This window comes from Sapajus apella, unplaced genomic scaffold, assembly GCF_009761245.1.
Source record: "Sapajus apella isolate SASKATOON/1434 unplaced genomic scaffold, GSC_monkey_1.0 scaffold161, whole genome shotgun sequence".
NCBI classification, from domain to species: Eukaryota; Metazoa; Chordata; class Mammalia; order Primates; family Cebidae; genus Sapajus; species Sapajus apella.
The window spans coordinates 914,048-930,066 of NW_022437101.1; the positions used below are offsets into that span (position 1 = coordinate 914,048).

At 46.3% G+C, this 16,019-nt stretch overlaps 1 protein-coding gene across 11 annotated transcripts in view; it reads right to left on the reverse strand.

Moving 5' to 3' along the window:
- ARHGAP22 (Rho GTPase activating protein 22) overlaps nt 1-16,019 on the reverse strand; it is a 214,178-nt gene that overhangs the window by 72,779 nt on the left and 125,380 nt on the right. Inside the window, exon 1 of one of the 11 annotated variants that reach the window (XM_032266839.1) lies at nt 74-298. The exons of the other annotated variants lie outside the window; for them this stretch is intronic. Within the exon in view, the coding sequence (XP_032122730.1) occupies nt 74-125 (52 nt within the window). The 5' untranslated portion in view covers nt 126-298. Of the gene's footprint in view, nt 1-73; nt 299-16,019 lie in introns of those variants that run through there. 11 annotated transcript variants of the gene reach the window in all.

Below are 16,019 nucleotides of genomic sequence, written 5' to 3' on the forward strand. Positions count from 1 at the left end.
CAGCCTCCGGCGGCGGCCCCAGGAAGCGGGGCGCAGCGCTCCCGAGCCTGGCGCACGTGCGCGCCCGAGTTACCTTTGGGCGCTCGCAGGTGTCCCTTCCAGTCCTTGCAGCAGCACAGCCCCATGGCAGCCGCTCGCGGCCCCGCTGCTCCGCTCCTGTCCCCGCCTGCCGCCTGCGCTCCGGGGCGGCGCGGCCGAGGTCCGGCCAGCGGGTAGTGCCCAGCCCGGCGCGGGGTGCGCAGGGCCGCCGGCCCGCGGCTCCCGGGCCCTCACATTCCGCCGCGGCCCCGCGCCGCGGGCATCCCGGCCTCCGGGCAGACCCTGCTAATCAATAGGAGAACGCGCAGATCGCGCCCGCCGCGCCTCTGCCCGCTTTTATCTCCGCGCGCTGGGGCGGCCCCGCGCCGCTCCCTGCCCTCGCCGGCGCCCTCCCCAAAGCCCGTTACTCTCCCGGGGTGCCGGGCCGCGCGCTCGCCCAGGTGCCGCCAGGGGGCGCCGCGGAGCCGGGGCTGCCTCCGTCTCCCCGGGAGCCAAGCAGCGGGTGGGGGGCCACACCGATCTGGTCTCCCCGAGCAGAATGAGAAGAAGAGGTGCCCTCGCTGTGCAAGGGAGACGCCCCGTCCCCCCAGCGGCATCCTCTGGGCGGTCATCTCAAGGGTAACTTGGTCGAGGGTGTTCAGGGCCACTGAGTTCTCAGTTTCCCAGCTCACCTGTACCATGCAGATGTAGGAAGAGGGAGTGTTTGCCCAGGCTACCCTCAAACCTGGTGGGCTACTTATGGGCTGTGTGACTTTGGATAAGTCATCTCCCTCTGAGACCGTTTCCTCACCTGAAAAGTGAGGGAAATGATACCGGTTCAGATGCCACTTAGCACAAATTAAGGGTTTGATGGAATTAAGTTATTCAAACGCTCTCTGTGCCCGGTTCCCCCACCTATAAAACAAAGAAGATAACAGAAACTGCTTCACTGGATGGTTGTGGTAATTAAATGAGCTGATATATACAAGGACTTAGAACCCAAGTGACCTGTAGCTAAGCGCTTTGCTAGTGTGAGCTATCATCATCAAGTCTTGGCGAGGATTTGGGCACTTTTTCATAAGAGTGTGTTTGGTGCAATCACCTTGGAAGGTAACATGGAAGCTGCTTTATTGAAACTAAAAATGCTGATCACCTGGGACCAAGCTATCTAATTTCTCAGTATGCACCCCACAGAAATGTGTGCCCACATGCCCAGGAAAGTCTGTAGGCTATTCACGGCAACCTTGCTTGTGATTGCAAAAAATTGGAACCAACAAAACGTTCATCAGTAAAAGAATTATCAGCCAGGCATTGTGGCTCATGCCTGCAATCCCAGCACTTTGGGAGACCCAAGTATTTGAATTGCTTGAGCCCAGGAGTTTGAGACCAGTCTTGGCAACAGGCGAAACCCTATCTCTACTAAAAATACAAAAATTAGCTACATGTGGTAGCACACACCTGTAGTTGCAGCTACTCGGGAGGCTGAGGCACAATAATCACTTGAACCTGGGAGGTGGAGGTTGCAGTGAGCCAAGATTGCACCACTGCACTCCAGCCTGGGTGTCGGAGTGAGACTCTGTCTTGAGACAAACAAATAAAAGAATGATCAAATACACTGGAATTTTCATAAGATAGAATATGATATAAAAGGAGAGTGCTGTGGCTGAATGTTTGAGATGTACGGATTCATGGCACTTACATAAAACACATGCCCATACTCACAAAACATTACTATAGTGTTTACTCTATGCCATGCTCTGTTCTAGGCCCTTGGGCCTAGAAAAATATATGGGAGGAAAACAGGAAACCAAGAGTGGTTCCCTTTGGGGAGAGGGTGGAACAAGAATGGAGTAAAGTGGGTGTCGAGAGACTCTGGCTTTTTTTATAATGGTCTCATGCTGTAAAAGGAAAGCATAATCATGTATTATTGTGTCATGAAAGTAAATAATCAATTTACTTTGATTGAGATAAATTATATTTTTAAGTGTCTGGCACAGAGTAGGGTTCTTTTTCACTCCCCAGTTCTGAGGCTCTGTTCCTGACCCTGAAGCAGGGCTGTGGTCCAGCTCTGGTGGCCTTGACTTGATTGGAATTTTCTCCCTCCCTCCCTACCCCAATTCCATTTGGGTAGTACAGAGGTAGTCTCAGATGAGAATCTCAGTAAGGGCAGATGGAAGGCAGAGGCTGCCCAAGGCTCGGAGCAGAAGAGTTAAATAAACGTGGGGGCAGGAAAGAATGACTTAGAGCAGGGAAAAGGTTTTCCCAGGAGTTAAGTCTTCATTCAAAGGAGAGATTAACAACAGCAGGGCAGATTTCTGCCTCCCTCCCTCTCCTTTAACTCCTCAGAAAGACCAGGGTGAGGCTTTGGGGAAAGCGAAGGGTTGTCCTGCGTTGGATCTGGAAAGAAAGATGTTTTCACTTCGTGACATGTAGGCGGGGGTTGCAAAGAGAGAGTAACTGAGAAAAAACAGAGAGACCTGACTTCTGGTTGCTGCCAAGTCATTTTAAACAGTTTTAGCACCAGGCAAGATCACTTAGTCACAGCGGGCTTAATGAGGCCCCAGGAATTCCAAGCTAGAGCTCCCTGCATTCAGGGAGAGCATCTGCGGGGAGCGAGCCCCTCGGGTGATTGTCCAACGGCCAAGTCCTACATTTGGAAAGCAAGATTTAAAAGAAAACATCACAGCGGCCATTGTGGGCTGCTTGTTTATCTTTCTAAGAGGAAGTAGCAAAGCAGGATCGTTTCAAATGAGCCTATTATAAAGGGTCAACGTCCCCATTGAACCGTTTAAATATATTTTGGGATATTAGACTTTTCAAAGTGGCTTTAAATATCAACTCCCAAAGCAGTTCAGCAGACGAATAGGAAGGCAAGGCTTCTTGTATTATTGCCTTTGGTTTCACACACTTTAATTCCTAATTACACGTTGTCTTTTTATAGTTTTCTAGTTGTGTGTTCTTCCTCAAGGGGGAAGGAAAATAACATTCCCTATGTGTTTCCCACCATGTGCCAGGCAACTCACAAAGGTTATTATCTCAGTTAACCACAGAACGTGAGGCAGATGCCATGAGATTCAATTTACAAAGGAAGAAACTAATGTTCTTAGGTGAAGAGACTTGCCCAAGACCAATGAGGTAGTAAGCAGCAGAGCCAAAATGGATGGGTGGATGGGTGGATGGATGGATGGATGGATGGATGGAGAAATGGATGTTTGGATGGAGGTATACATAGGTGAATAGATGGATGGATGGGTGGATGGTTAGTTTAATGGAGGTGTGCACAGGTGAATACACAAATGGACAGGTGGATGGATGGTTGGTTGGATGGAGGTGTGGATAGGTGAATGGATGGATGGGTGGATGGATGGATAGTTGAATGGAGGTGTGGATAGGTGAATGGATGGATGGGTGGATGAATGGTTGGTTGGATGGAGGTATGAATAGGTGAATAGATTGACAGATAGGTGGAGGGATAGTTAAATGGGTGTGTTTCATAGGTGAATAAAAGGATAGATGATGGATGGTTTAATGTTTAAAAAAACAGAGGAATGGGTAGTATTTCCCCAGTTAGGCCTAAAGTCATGGGCTGCAACTGGCAAAGCACCCACTTAGCATAGAATTTGTCTGAAAAATCAAATTCCATGAACATAGCTCTACCCCTCAAATTGATCATTACCCCAAACTAACTAGAATTGAGCCAAAACATCAGGACCACACATGCTGCAAGGCTCTAGCTGAGCTCAAGCCACCTTGCTCCAAAAGAAGGGCCAGAGGTGGGAGCCTCTGGGACATGTTCTCCAGCAAGAAGGCCAACCTCCAGCCCGCCACCAGGCACAGGGCAGTGAAGCTAGAACCAGGAGGGTGGATATCCAGTGGGCACAATGGGCTCTGGGAGGAGGCTGGATACCAGCTTTGAGGACAAACTTTCTACGGGACACAGGCTGCCCCATTCATCCAGAGGTCTACCTCCTACCACTTTATTCCATTTATCTGGGAGATCCACAGTTGGGTAGTGAGAATGTAGAGCTCTTTCTAGGGTGTGCTGCTGCTGCTGCTGGAATCCTGAAGCCTGTGTATCCTGAGCCCCTGGTCCCAGATATCCCCCAGGCCATTCAAGGATTTTCTTAGGAGACTCAGTAGCTGCCCTCCATAGTCCCAATGCAGGAGTCTGGATTGCCCCTCCCCAGAATACCCAACGCCCCCTCACAGCACTGTCTCAGGTGTGAGCTCAGCCCTGGTTAGCTCAGGGGAAGGGTAGAAATGGGGATGTACCATCTTAGTCACAAGAAGAGCTTAAGGGGTCTATAACAATCATTCCTTCCTTCCTTCACCCATGTACAAATGATGACTGAACACAGCTGAATGCCTGACACAAAGCCAGTCCAGTGAACGAAGGGAGATGGGAGGCTGCCCTGGGAGCTGTAGGGAACAGGAAGCCAGTCTGCCAAGGGTGGTAAGGAAAACTCTGCAGAGGAGAATGCTTTGAGGTGGGACCTGAGCTTCGAGGAGGAGTCCAACACCTTAGGGGATGGCATAGGAATGGTCCCTGATATGGTGTAGATGTGTGTCCCCTCCAAATCTCATACTGAAATGTGACCTCCAGTGCTGGAGGTGGGCCTAGTGGAAGGTGTTTGGGTCATGGGTCACTTAGCATAGAATTTGTCTGAAAAATCAAATTCCATGAACATAGCTCTACCCCTCAAATTGATCATTACCCCAAACTAACTAGAATTGAGCCATGAATTCTACATGGGGCAGATCCTTTATGAATGGCCTGGTGCCATCCCTGCAGTAATGAGTTCTCAGTCTGGTATTTCACATGAATCTGGGACCTCCCCTTCTCTCTCTCTCTCTCTTTCTCTCTCTCCCCACCCCCTTTCTCTCTCTCTCTCTCCCCGCCCCCTTTCTCTCTCTGTTTCTCCCTGTCTTGCCATGGGACATGCCTGCTTCCCTTTGCTTTCTGCCATGATTGTAAACTTCCTGAGGCCTCCCCAGAAGCCAAGTAAGTGTTAGTGCTATGCTTGTAGAACCTACAGAACTGTGAGCCAACATAAACCTCTTTTCCTTATAAATGACCATCTCAGGTATCCCTTTATAGCAATTCACATGGAATAACACAGTCCTCCAATGAGTGCAGTAGTATCCCTTTAAGAACTAGCTCTTTACTTGGGTGGAGGGAGCCACAGCATGGCGTTTAGGCTAGGGGACATGATGCTGCCTATGATTCTGACTGGCTAGCCTGGTGGCTAGAGTGAGATAGGGACTGGAAACGGGAGACTGGAGCAGAGAGAAAACAAGGATGCAAAAGGCATAAGCCAGGTGGGAGATGTGGGCTGAACACAGCAGGTTTGGATGGAGACCAGGCAGGGCAATGCGTTAGCTTAGGGGCCCCAGCCAACCACAGCTTCCAGTTCTTGCATCTTATGTAACCCCCTGCCTTGAATCTAGACTGCCCTATGAGCTGCTTTAATTGACAGAAGGTGGTAGAAGTGACTCTGGACCAATGCTGGGTCAAAGTCCTAAGAAAACTTGGCAGCTTCTGCTTTTCCCTGTCCTTGTTTAGTGGAACCATTCTGAAACTGTTGTGCTGCAGGAATCCCAACCTAGCAATGTAAAGAGGCCAAATGGAGAACTGAAGTCCAAGACAGCAGCAACCACTTTGACTTCCAGCTCTGTGAGTGAGGCTGTCCTGGAAGTAGATTCTCCAAGTGACACCATGTGGAGCAGAGAGAAGCTGTCCCTGCCAAGCCATGGTCACACTGCAGAACAGTGAGCAAATAAAGAAAATGTGTTTTGTTTTTAGTATGGTACTGGTATAAAAATAGGCATATAGACCAATGGAACAGAACAGAGAACCAAAAAATAAAGCCAAATACATATAGTCAACTGATCTTCAACAAAACGTAAAGTTGGGAAGGGACACCCTATTTAACAAATGGTACCGGGATAATTGGTAAAGCCACATGTAGAAGAATGAAACTGGATCCTCATCTCTCACCTTATATAAAAATCAACTCAAGATGGATCAAAGACTTACATCTAGTACCTGAAACCATAAAAATTTTAGAAGATAACATTGGAAAAATCCTTCTAGACATTGGTTTAGGCAAAGACTTCATGACTAAAAACCCAAAAGCAAATGCAACAAAAACAAAGATAAATAGATGGGACTCGATTAAACTAAAATGCTTCTGTATAGCAAAAGAAACAATCAGAAGAGTAAACAGGCAACCCACAGAGTAGGAGAAAATCCTTGTGATCTTTACATCCGACAAAGAACTAATATCCAGAATTTACAAGGAACTCAAACAAATCAACAAAAACAAAACAATCCCATCAAAAAGTGGGCTAAGGACACTAACAGACAATTCTCAAAAGAAGATATACAAATGGCCAACAAACATATAGAAAAATGCTCAACATCACTAATGATCAGGGGAATGCAAATCAAAACCACAATGTGATACCACCGTATTCCTGCAAGAATGGCCATAATAAAAAAATAAAAAAATAATAGATGTTGGTGTGGATGTGGTGAAAAGTGAGCACTTCTACACTGCGGTGGGAATGTAAACTAGCACAACCACTATGGAAAACAGCGTGGGGATTCCTTAAAGAACTAAAAGTAGAGCTACCATTTGATCCAACAATCCCACTACTGGGTATCTACCCAGAGGAAAATAAGTCATTATATGAAAAAGACACTTGCACATGCATGTTTATAGCAGCACAATTCACTATTGCAAAAATATGGAACCGGTTCAAATGCCCATAAGTCAATGAGTGGATAAAGAAAATGTGGTATATAAATACCATGGAATACTTCTTAGCCATTAAAAGAAATGAAATAATGGCATTTGCAGCAACTTAGATGGAACTGCAGACCATTATTCTAAGTGAAGTAACTCAGGAATGAAAAAGCAAACACTGTGTGTTCTCATTCAAAAGTGGGAGCTAAGCTATGAGGATGCAAAGGCATAAGAATGATACAATGGACTTTGGGGAATTGGGGGAAAGGGTGGGAGGTGGTGAGGGATAACAGACTACACATTGGGAACAGTGTACACTGCTCTGGTGATGGGTGCACCAAAATCTCAGAAATCACCGCTAAAGAACTTACTCATGTAATCAAACACTACCTGTTCTCCCAAAACCTATTGAAATAAAAATTTTTAAAAAGGAAAATGTTTGTTGTTTCAAGTCGTTAAACTTTGGTGTAGTCTGTTAGGCAGTTACAGGTAACTGAAACATAGGAAGTCATGCATAATCATAGCTAGTGCTGCCTGGCCCTGACAATGTGCCAGGCTGAGTTTGACATGTGCATGTTCACTTAGGGTTCAGAGCAATCCTATGCATTCAATGTCATCGTTATTTCCACTTTCAAGAGGAGGGCACTGAAGCACAGAGAAGTGAAATCATTTGCACAAGGTCACACAGCTAATTAGAGGCTGAGCTCAGATTGGAACCCAGGCCATCTTGCTTTCTAGACGATCTTAACAATTTTATGATAAATATTTTGGACGGAAAAGAAACAGGACTTGGTGGTGAATAAGATGCCCCATGGGACAAGGCACACATAACTGTAGTTGAGACTTCCAGTTAAAAAAGACAAGCCCTGTGGAGTGCTGGGTTGAGACTGCGGGTCATTGCTCCTAGCTTTTCAGAGTAATGTCTCTTGCCAGCCCTGGTCTCTGGTAGAGGGAGCTTATTGCAGAAAGGCATGATGAAGACACTTTGTAGACAGCTTATCATGAAACATACCTTTAATTGGCACTAGTAACTCACAGGCAAGGCATTAATCTTGTTTAATTTTCACAATTGCCCATAAGGATGATATGTCATCAGATCTAATCTATAGGTGAGGATATGGACACCTGCCCAGGTTATGCGAGCTCTCAAGATACACAGCTGGTAGGAAGAGGATAGAGCCACCCTATCCTCCAAACTGGACAGTCTGAACACTGCTGGTCACCTTCTTAACAACCATGGACTGCCTCCTGCCTCTTGATGGTGAAGGTCTCATCTGGGCCTGTCTCCCTGCCCCTGCCCCCTTCTCCCATCATATTTCTGATCTGTAGTTTGGATGAACTTCAATGTGCACACAAACTGTATGTTCACATACCACAGACTCACGGACATTGGAATTGGAAGATTATCTTTTAACACCACCTCTTCATTTTTCATGAGCAATTTCTTAAGGGCCTACTTTGTGCCAGGCACTGCAAAGTGAGTTTGTGACAAGTTGGGGGTCTTCTTAGTTAACTCCAGTTTTTGATCTGAAACAAATAGATCTACAGAAGTGATAAGCAGAAATGAAGCCTCTTACACACTGTCTCTCAAAATGTTTTATGCACTTTTAACACAGTGCATGGAATCCTACTGCTTTGCATTTAGGTATCTAGCTCAATCTCTGGTCAAACATGTTAACACGAATCCCTCTCCCTGTACTGACTCTCATCAATAGCTTTGCAGCTCTATTCATTTTGCAGATTCATTGTTCTGTTTTTTGTCATCTTGTTTGTTTTTTTTTTAACTAAGTATATGATTCTGGGGAAGGTGGATATTACTCTTTTTCTATTTGAAGAGCCCCACACAGCGTTGTCCTAGAAAAAGCTCTAGATCCCATAAGGTATTCTTTTTTCTTTCTTTCAATGAGATTTGTCTCATTTCTCTTTCTGCTTTGGGTTCCAGGAAACTCAAGAAAAATTTAAAGCCTGGCTTTGTCAAATATGTAGGTCCTAATAGTCTTCATATTTGTGCTGTGGTTCATGATTTTGTGTTGCTACTTTTATTTGCATTTTCTCAGGCTCTCAATTATTTTTAACTATTGTGTTCACTATTTTATTCTAAGTCTTCTCAATAGAGGTCATTCAAATCCTTTGTGGAATAACAAAGGAGTAAACCAGAAGTCAGTAAACTTTCTCTAAGGGGCAGATAGGAAACATATTTAAGTTTTGAGGGGCATACAGTCTCTGTAGCAACTACTCAACTCTGCCATTGTGGTGTGAAATCAGCCATCAACAATACATAAATGAATGGTTGTGGCTGTGTTCTAATAAAACTTTATGTGAGCCAGATTTGGCCTGTGGACTCTACAGTGTTTTGAAATAATTTTAGAGCATCTGGGAAGTAGTTTCCTCTTAAGTCGGGAAGTACTTGGCTTAGAAAAAAAGTGAATGGATGGAAATTCTCTCCAAGATGTCTAGTCTCCACTTCTGGGTGATAGATTGTGGAAAAGCAGCTGTGAAAACTGTCTGGGCAGTTTGGCTCAGGAGAGGAGCCATGCCCAGGAGGGGTCAGGCCCTGACAGAACAGGCTGTGAGGTCTGCCAGCGAGAGTGCATTCTCTGGCACACTGGCAGTGCCTACTCCTTGCGGAGGGGGGCGGTAGGGGCAGAGCTCTAGAGGTGCCCCACCAGCCAGGTTCCCCAGCTCGGGCCAATGGGCCTTTAGCTGCCACGGACACTGTTCATGGAAGGAATGTGTCTGCAGCTCCAAATTCCCACAGAGAAAGACAAGGGGAATCGTTGGGGAGAAATTCCTGGGCCACATTTTTCTTGCTGTTCATGTGGCCTGAAGCCATTGCACTTGGCCAGCCTGCCCAGGGAGGGATTTACAAAGCTCATTGTCCTTTCCCTCAAGCCTCACCCCCACCCTGCCCCCACCTGCTTTTTCTGACTTTCTTTCTTTCCTCCCCCACCCCCAGGAGAAATGCACCATGGGAAAGATCAGGAGGCTCTGGGACCAAGAGGGCTCTCTCTCCTTGACACATGGATGAATGCAGCAGCAGCTCCCAAAGGGGACAGGTACTTCCCAGCGGCTGTGATGACATCAGACCCTACCATGCTCTCAGGGTGGGAGGCAGTCTTGGTTGCCTGAGCAGGAGTCACTTAGTGGCATACATGCCACTTACTGTATGCCAAGCACTATTCTGAGCCTTCTGCATAAATTAACTCATGAACATCTGCAAGAATGCTATCACAATCTCCATTTTACAGATGGGGAAACTGAGGCTTGGAGTCGTTAAGTGACTTATGTGGGTTCCACAACTAGTAAGTGGAAAAGTCAGAATCAGAATTGAGGTGTCTGGCTCCAGGGTGATTCTTACTTTCTTACTCCTCACTTTTACTGTGTGTGGCCCCTCAGCTTAGCATTCTATTTACAGATATCACCTTAATGGTCTGCAGTTACAGGAAAAATTCATTTTACAAAGCTTGCAGTCAGTCTTGCATACCTTTTAAGGCTCCCAGAACTCCCTGCTATAGAACATGAGACCCTATATATGAACTAGGCCCGTCTGGTATCTGGTTCACTTAGCTGGGAGTACAGTACTGTGAACACGGGGTTAACTAATGCTCCTTGCACTGTTGTTGCTGCGGCTGCTGCTGACGCTGTAAGGAAGGACCTCAGTTACCTAGAACATGTCAGATCCTGGGTGTGCTTTCACTTTATCATATGTCATTGACACAACAACCCGGAGACCGATGTTGATAACCTCCTTTTACAGATAAGGAAACTGGGTACATTAATCAGGTAATTCATGCTTGCTGATCTAACAACTCCCAAATCTCAGTGGCTTAATCCGCAGAAGACTCTTCTTGCTCAGGTCACTGGCTCCTACAGGTCAGCGTGAAAAGGCAGGAGGGAGTGGGCTGTTCCATGTGGTCACTCAGGGACCCAGGCTCCTTCTAGGACCTCAGTGTCCTCCTCTGAATCCTCTGTTGTCAGATGCAGGAAAAGGGAGCAGAAAGTTTCTCAGAGGATTTTAGGAGCTTGTGCTGACAGCATCTACAGAAGCCTCTAAGGTCACCTGTCACTCTTATCCGTGTTTTGTTGACCAGGGTTGAGTCATGTGACCCTGTCTTACTGCAGGGAGGCTGGGAAATTGAGTCAATTTTTGCGGCTGCAAGGAGAAGCAGAGGCTTTGGCTGCCACATGGGTCCAGAGGGTGAGGTGCTGTAAGGGACAGTCAGGACATTTGGCACCCAAGCTGTGCTTTGTCACCACACTGCCTTGACTGAAACTGATGCCAAAGCTGTCTGAATTGCATTCCAACTTCCACCATCTTGAAAGACTCTCAGTTCATGTGGACAATGAATGGGACTAAAGGCCCTGAGGGTTGTCAGCATTGGCTATGATATGAAAAAAAGAGAATGGCACACAAGTGCCCAACACTCTTCCCTTTCTCAGTGGAGCTGTGGCCAGGGTGCTTACAGGTGGAGGGGTGGGAATTGGGAGAGTTTCTGTCCTGAGGAAAGAGGAGCATGGGTGCTTGCTGCTGCCACCCAGCTGTGGAAGGAGAAAGGCGCAGGATGGCCCGGCAGAGGCTGTCCTGGGCCCCCGTCCAAAGCATAGATGAATGTTGGGGTGGGGAAAGTTCCTTGTTCCTGGGGTTTTTGCTGCAGAAACTGAAGCTCCTCAAAGGTGTTCTGCCTTCTGAAAACACCTGCACACTCTGCTCAGTCTAGGGTAGGGTGTCTCTGCCAGATGAAGGCACTGGGCTGTCCCAGGATGGTGGGTACAGGGCAGGTATTTTCCAAGCTGGCCTTGGTGTTGCCAGCAAGATGACAGCTGTATTGAAATAGGAAGCTGAGCATGTGGAGCTGCTTCCAGGGGAAGGAGAGGGCTGCCAAGTCTCTGCAGGGTCTCAGGCAGGGAACATTTGTGCTAGAGGACAAAGTCTGCAAGCTCTTATGTCCCCACCACTATTTTCTGGGGTGAGTTGGCCTCAGATGGCCAAGTCAGACCCAGCCCTACTGTTGGATAGCTCCAGAAGCCCACTGTCCCCCCACCTGCTAGTTACTCAATACCAGGTTGGCTCCCTCAACCTTCAGTGCCTCTATTTCCCCACTTCCTACAGCCAGGCCTCAATCCACCCAGCAGACCTCCTGTAAAGCAAATCTCAAACATTTTTCAGACTACGGACACCAGTTCATTAGAGGGGTCATGAAATCAATTCTGGGGCTTTGTCTGGAATTTTTAAGAAGGAGGCAGACTCACATAGGACAGAACATGCCAGAAGGCAGTGCATGTAGGAATAGCAGTGTTTCCTGAAGTCCCAGCTTCAGTTGCCCTGGGCTCCCAGGGGGGCAATGCAATATATATTTCTTGTCAAAAAATGTGTGAAAACACTGTGTTGGTGTATTCGTCTCATTCCTTTCAGAAAACCTGGGCAAATTGGTCCACAAATTTCTTTTCCTCCCCCAGCTGTCTCAACCAATCACCCCTCTTCTGCAGGCCAAGGAAGGGCACAATCTTTGCCAGGCCACTCAGTAAAAAATTAAATCCATCATCAAGGGCTGCAAAAATTCTTGTTATACAGGAATCCCAGGAGGCCGGCTGCTTTCTAGCCTTGCATTTGCATATCTAAGAGGACCACTTAAGAGACCCTTCACAAGACAAAGAAGATCAGCTTCTCTCAATATTTAAAAAATGAAAAGAAAGAAATCCTTCTGGTTTCCACATTCCTTCAGGGCAGCCCTTGCTGGGTGGCTGGGCTTGCAGCTCTGGTCTCCTGCATTGGCCAGAGGGTCCTCTGCTTCTCCAGAATTATCCCTGTGACCAGTATTTGTGGAGCCCTGCTCTGCACCAGGCATGGAAGATGGTAAATCAGAGCCCCTGCCTGGAGGCTTCTCCTCATCCTCAGGCTATGTCCATGTGATGAGAACGGGTGGTTCACAGCCCTCTCCAGCCTTGCTATAGGTGTTTTACCCCTTTCCCCACATGCTCCAGCTCTGCCCCCAAGCCCATCAGGGGAGGCCTGGCTCTCCAGGATGCTGGAATTCTCAGTCTTTCCTATGCTGACTTGATGGGAGTTTCTCATGTTTATTGAGCACCTGCTGTGTGCCAGGAACTGCTGTATTCCAAAATCCCTGCCAAGGGCCTACAAAAGTGATTACTGTCACCATCCAGTGAGACTCAGGGAGATGAGGTGACTTTCCAAGGTGGCACACATGGGAGGGAAGCAGCAGGTCCTCTCCTGGTTCTCTTGGATACTTGCAGCTCTGTTCTTCCCACCTGACCACAGGCCTCTCGGAGCAGCACCAGAAGTCCCAGAGGCTGTCCTTCGGCCAAGAAAATGATACAGCATGGCTGGAGCAGCATGCTGCATGGATGGAGGTGCTAGGTAGAGAGGGGGTGCAGGAAAATGGGGGGACTTGCCAGGGGTGGACAGCAGGAACAGGAGCTTGGTCTTCTGGCCCCTGAGAGTGTGGACTGGATTCCAAGGTTAGTGACCGTGGGCCCTGCTGCAGAGGGCCAGTGGCTCTGGCAGCGTCACTCCCAGTGCCACAGTGGTATGAGTTTTCCATAGGGATGCCATAACTAACTCCCACACACTGAGTGACTTAAAATAGCAGAAACTTCTTTGGTTAGAGTTCTGGAGGCCAGAAGTCCAGGATCACGGTGGAGCTCTGAAGACTCGAGGGAGGAATCCCTCCTTGCTTCTTCCAGCTGCTGGTGACTTCCAGCGTTCCCTAGCAACCCTTGGCTTGTAGACACATCCCCCAACTTCTGCTTCTGTATTCATATGACTTTCTTCCTTCTCTGTTTCTGTGCATCCTGTCTGTCCCCCTCTCTGCTTATAAAGACACCAACCATCGGATTCAGGGCCCACCCTAATCCAGGATGACCTTCTCTTAGCTCATTGCATCTGCAAATATCCCATTTCCAAATAAGATCACATTCTGAGGTTCTCAGTGGGCATGAATTCAACTCAAGACAACAACTTCCCTCTTTCTCTTTCCCAGCCTTGGCCTCCCAAACTCTGTCTCCTCAGTCTTCAGTCAACAGAAAAGCATTGGGGAGAGCTATGTTCTTGGAACTCACCAAGGCTACCGACTTGCAGAAGACTCTCCAGACCTGGTGTTTTTCAGTAATTGCAACTCCAGTTTTTGGGATTCTGGTATTCCAGAATAATGTGCTTTTGAGAAATGCTGAACTATTAGTATTTTTATGATATGTTTTTTAAAAATTGGAGCCATTTACACCTTGGGATATGCTACAGTAGATGTTTAGATCCAGTAAAGGTAAGCTTGTTTAGAAAGCGGTTTTCTATTCTTCCACAACCCAGAAGGAAGGGAATCATGTTGCCTCCATCATGACAGAAATCTTTACTCTGCTTCAGAGACTTTCCAGCCCAGAATATGCTCTAGGTGACCCACTGGCATCTCTGTCTATCCACATTAACACTGGAGAAGATGACCACAAACCAGGAACACTTTCTCTGAAATAAAACTAGAGCTCAAGATCAAATAAAAAAAATGTAGCCCCTGCCAACAAAAAAGAAAGGAGTTTAAAATAAAAGATATCTTCTAAAGTATGAAAGAAGAAATGGGATTACTTGAAGATGAAAACCTCAAAGGATAATACTGTTTGAAATTTAGCTTGGAACATCTCATCATTGCCTTGACCAGACTAGATTAAAAAATAAGTTTCAGCATTTGGAAAAAATGGGCACAAAATTATGCCCATGATTCATTTTACATCAAATAGGATTTTCATTTTAAACATTATTATTAAAGGTTTCTTTATTTTATAGAGTTTAGTTTATTATTTTTGAATAGCATTTTATTCATGTCATCTGCTAACAATTTGCATGAGGAGAGTAACATTTATAACGTTTATATTTTATAAATTGTTTTCACTTAATGCTTCTAATATGTATCCACGTTTTATTTGAAATGTTTAACATTTTAGCCGAATTTTAAAATGTTAGATATTCTGAACATCTTTTTATAGAAAATATTGATTATCAATGTTGGTATTTTAGCAACACAGGGAATAAATACTTGCATTTCTTCATGTTGTTTTGCTCTGGTACTGAAATTATAATGCTGCAGTAATTAGATATTGTTAATAGCTATGAATTAATTTAAATATATTAACTTATAATAAAATTTTTATTTAAACTGATTTATAGCCTTTACCAATAACTAACCGTGTGTCAGTCAACACGTTTGATGTCCTACACAGAGCTGCTTTTGTTATGGCTATTTTTCAGATGAGGAGCCTGAAGTTTACAGGGTTCTGTGACTTGCTCTGGACCTCAGATCTGGGCAGGGGCTGGGCCGGGACTGAAATTCAGATAGTATGACTGAGCACCTTGCCTTTAACTGTGACCCCACAGGATAAATAATTAGGGTATCAAATAAGTCAGCCAGTACATAATAACTATCATTTTCTAGCCAACTTTGCTTTTGAGTTTATTATGTGCACTAGTACACACAGACTCTAACCCCATGAGACAGGCAGGTAAGATGCACTGACAAAGCAACATGGAAGGGGGAGTTGGTAGGGATTCTGGGCAACTGGAGAGCACTCAAGCTGCGCCTTTAGGCTTTAGGGGGCCATTGTTATTTAGCTCCTACCAATTCTTTTGTTGTTATTGTTGTTGTTGTTGTTGTTTTCTTTTTTTTGAGACAGAGTTTTTTTCTTGTTGCCCTCACTGGAGTGCAATGGCATGGTCTTGGCTTATCGCAACCTCCGACTTCCTGGTTCGAGTGATTCTCTTGCCTCAGCCTCCCAAGTAGCTGGGATTACAGGCCTACACCACCACGCTCAGCTATTTTGCATTTTTAGTAGAGATAGGGTTTCTTCACATTGGTCAGGCTGGTCTCAAACTCCCGACCTCAGGTGATCCGCCCGCCTCGGTGTCCCAAAGTGCTGGGATTACAGGTGTGAGCCACAGTACCTGGCCAGCTCCTGCCAATTCTTTATATGGAGAAAGCAGGCCCAAATTTACCCTACAGAAATCTATGTATTTTTAATGGGCAAAATCCTGTGCATTGAAAAATATTGCACAGGCCAAACAAAATATATCTGTGAGCCAGAATCAGCCCATGGGTAGTCAGCCCTGGCTTCTGGCTCAGTTTGCAGCCTGAGAACTAGACTCCATTTCTTCTTATTGTTGCCTCTCCCGACCTTGACTTTCAGTACTCTTTCTGCTTTTGGATGATTGCTCCTTCACTGGTTTATCAGACACCTTTTAAGATCCAGGCACCT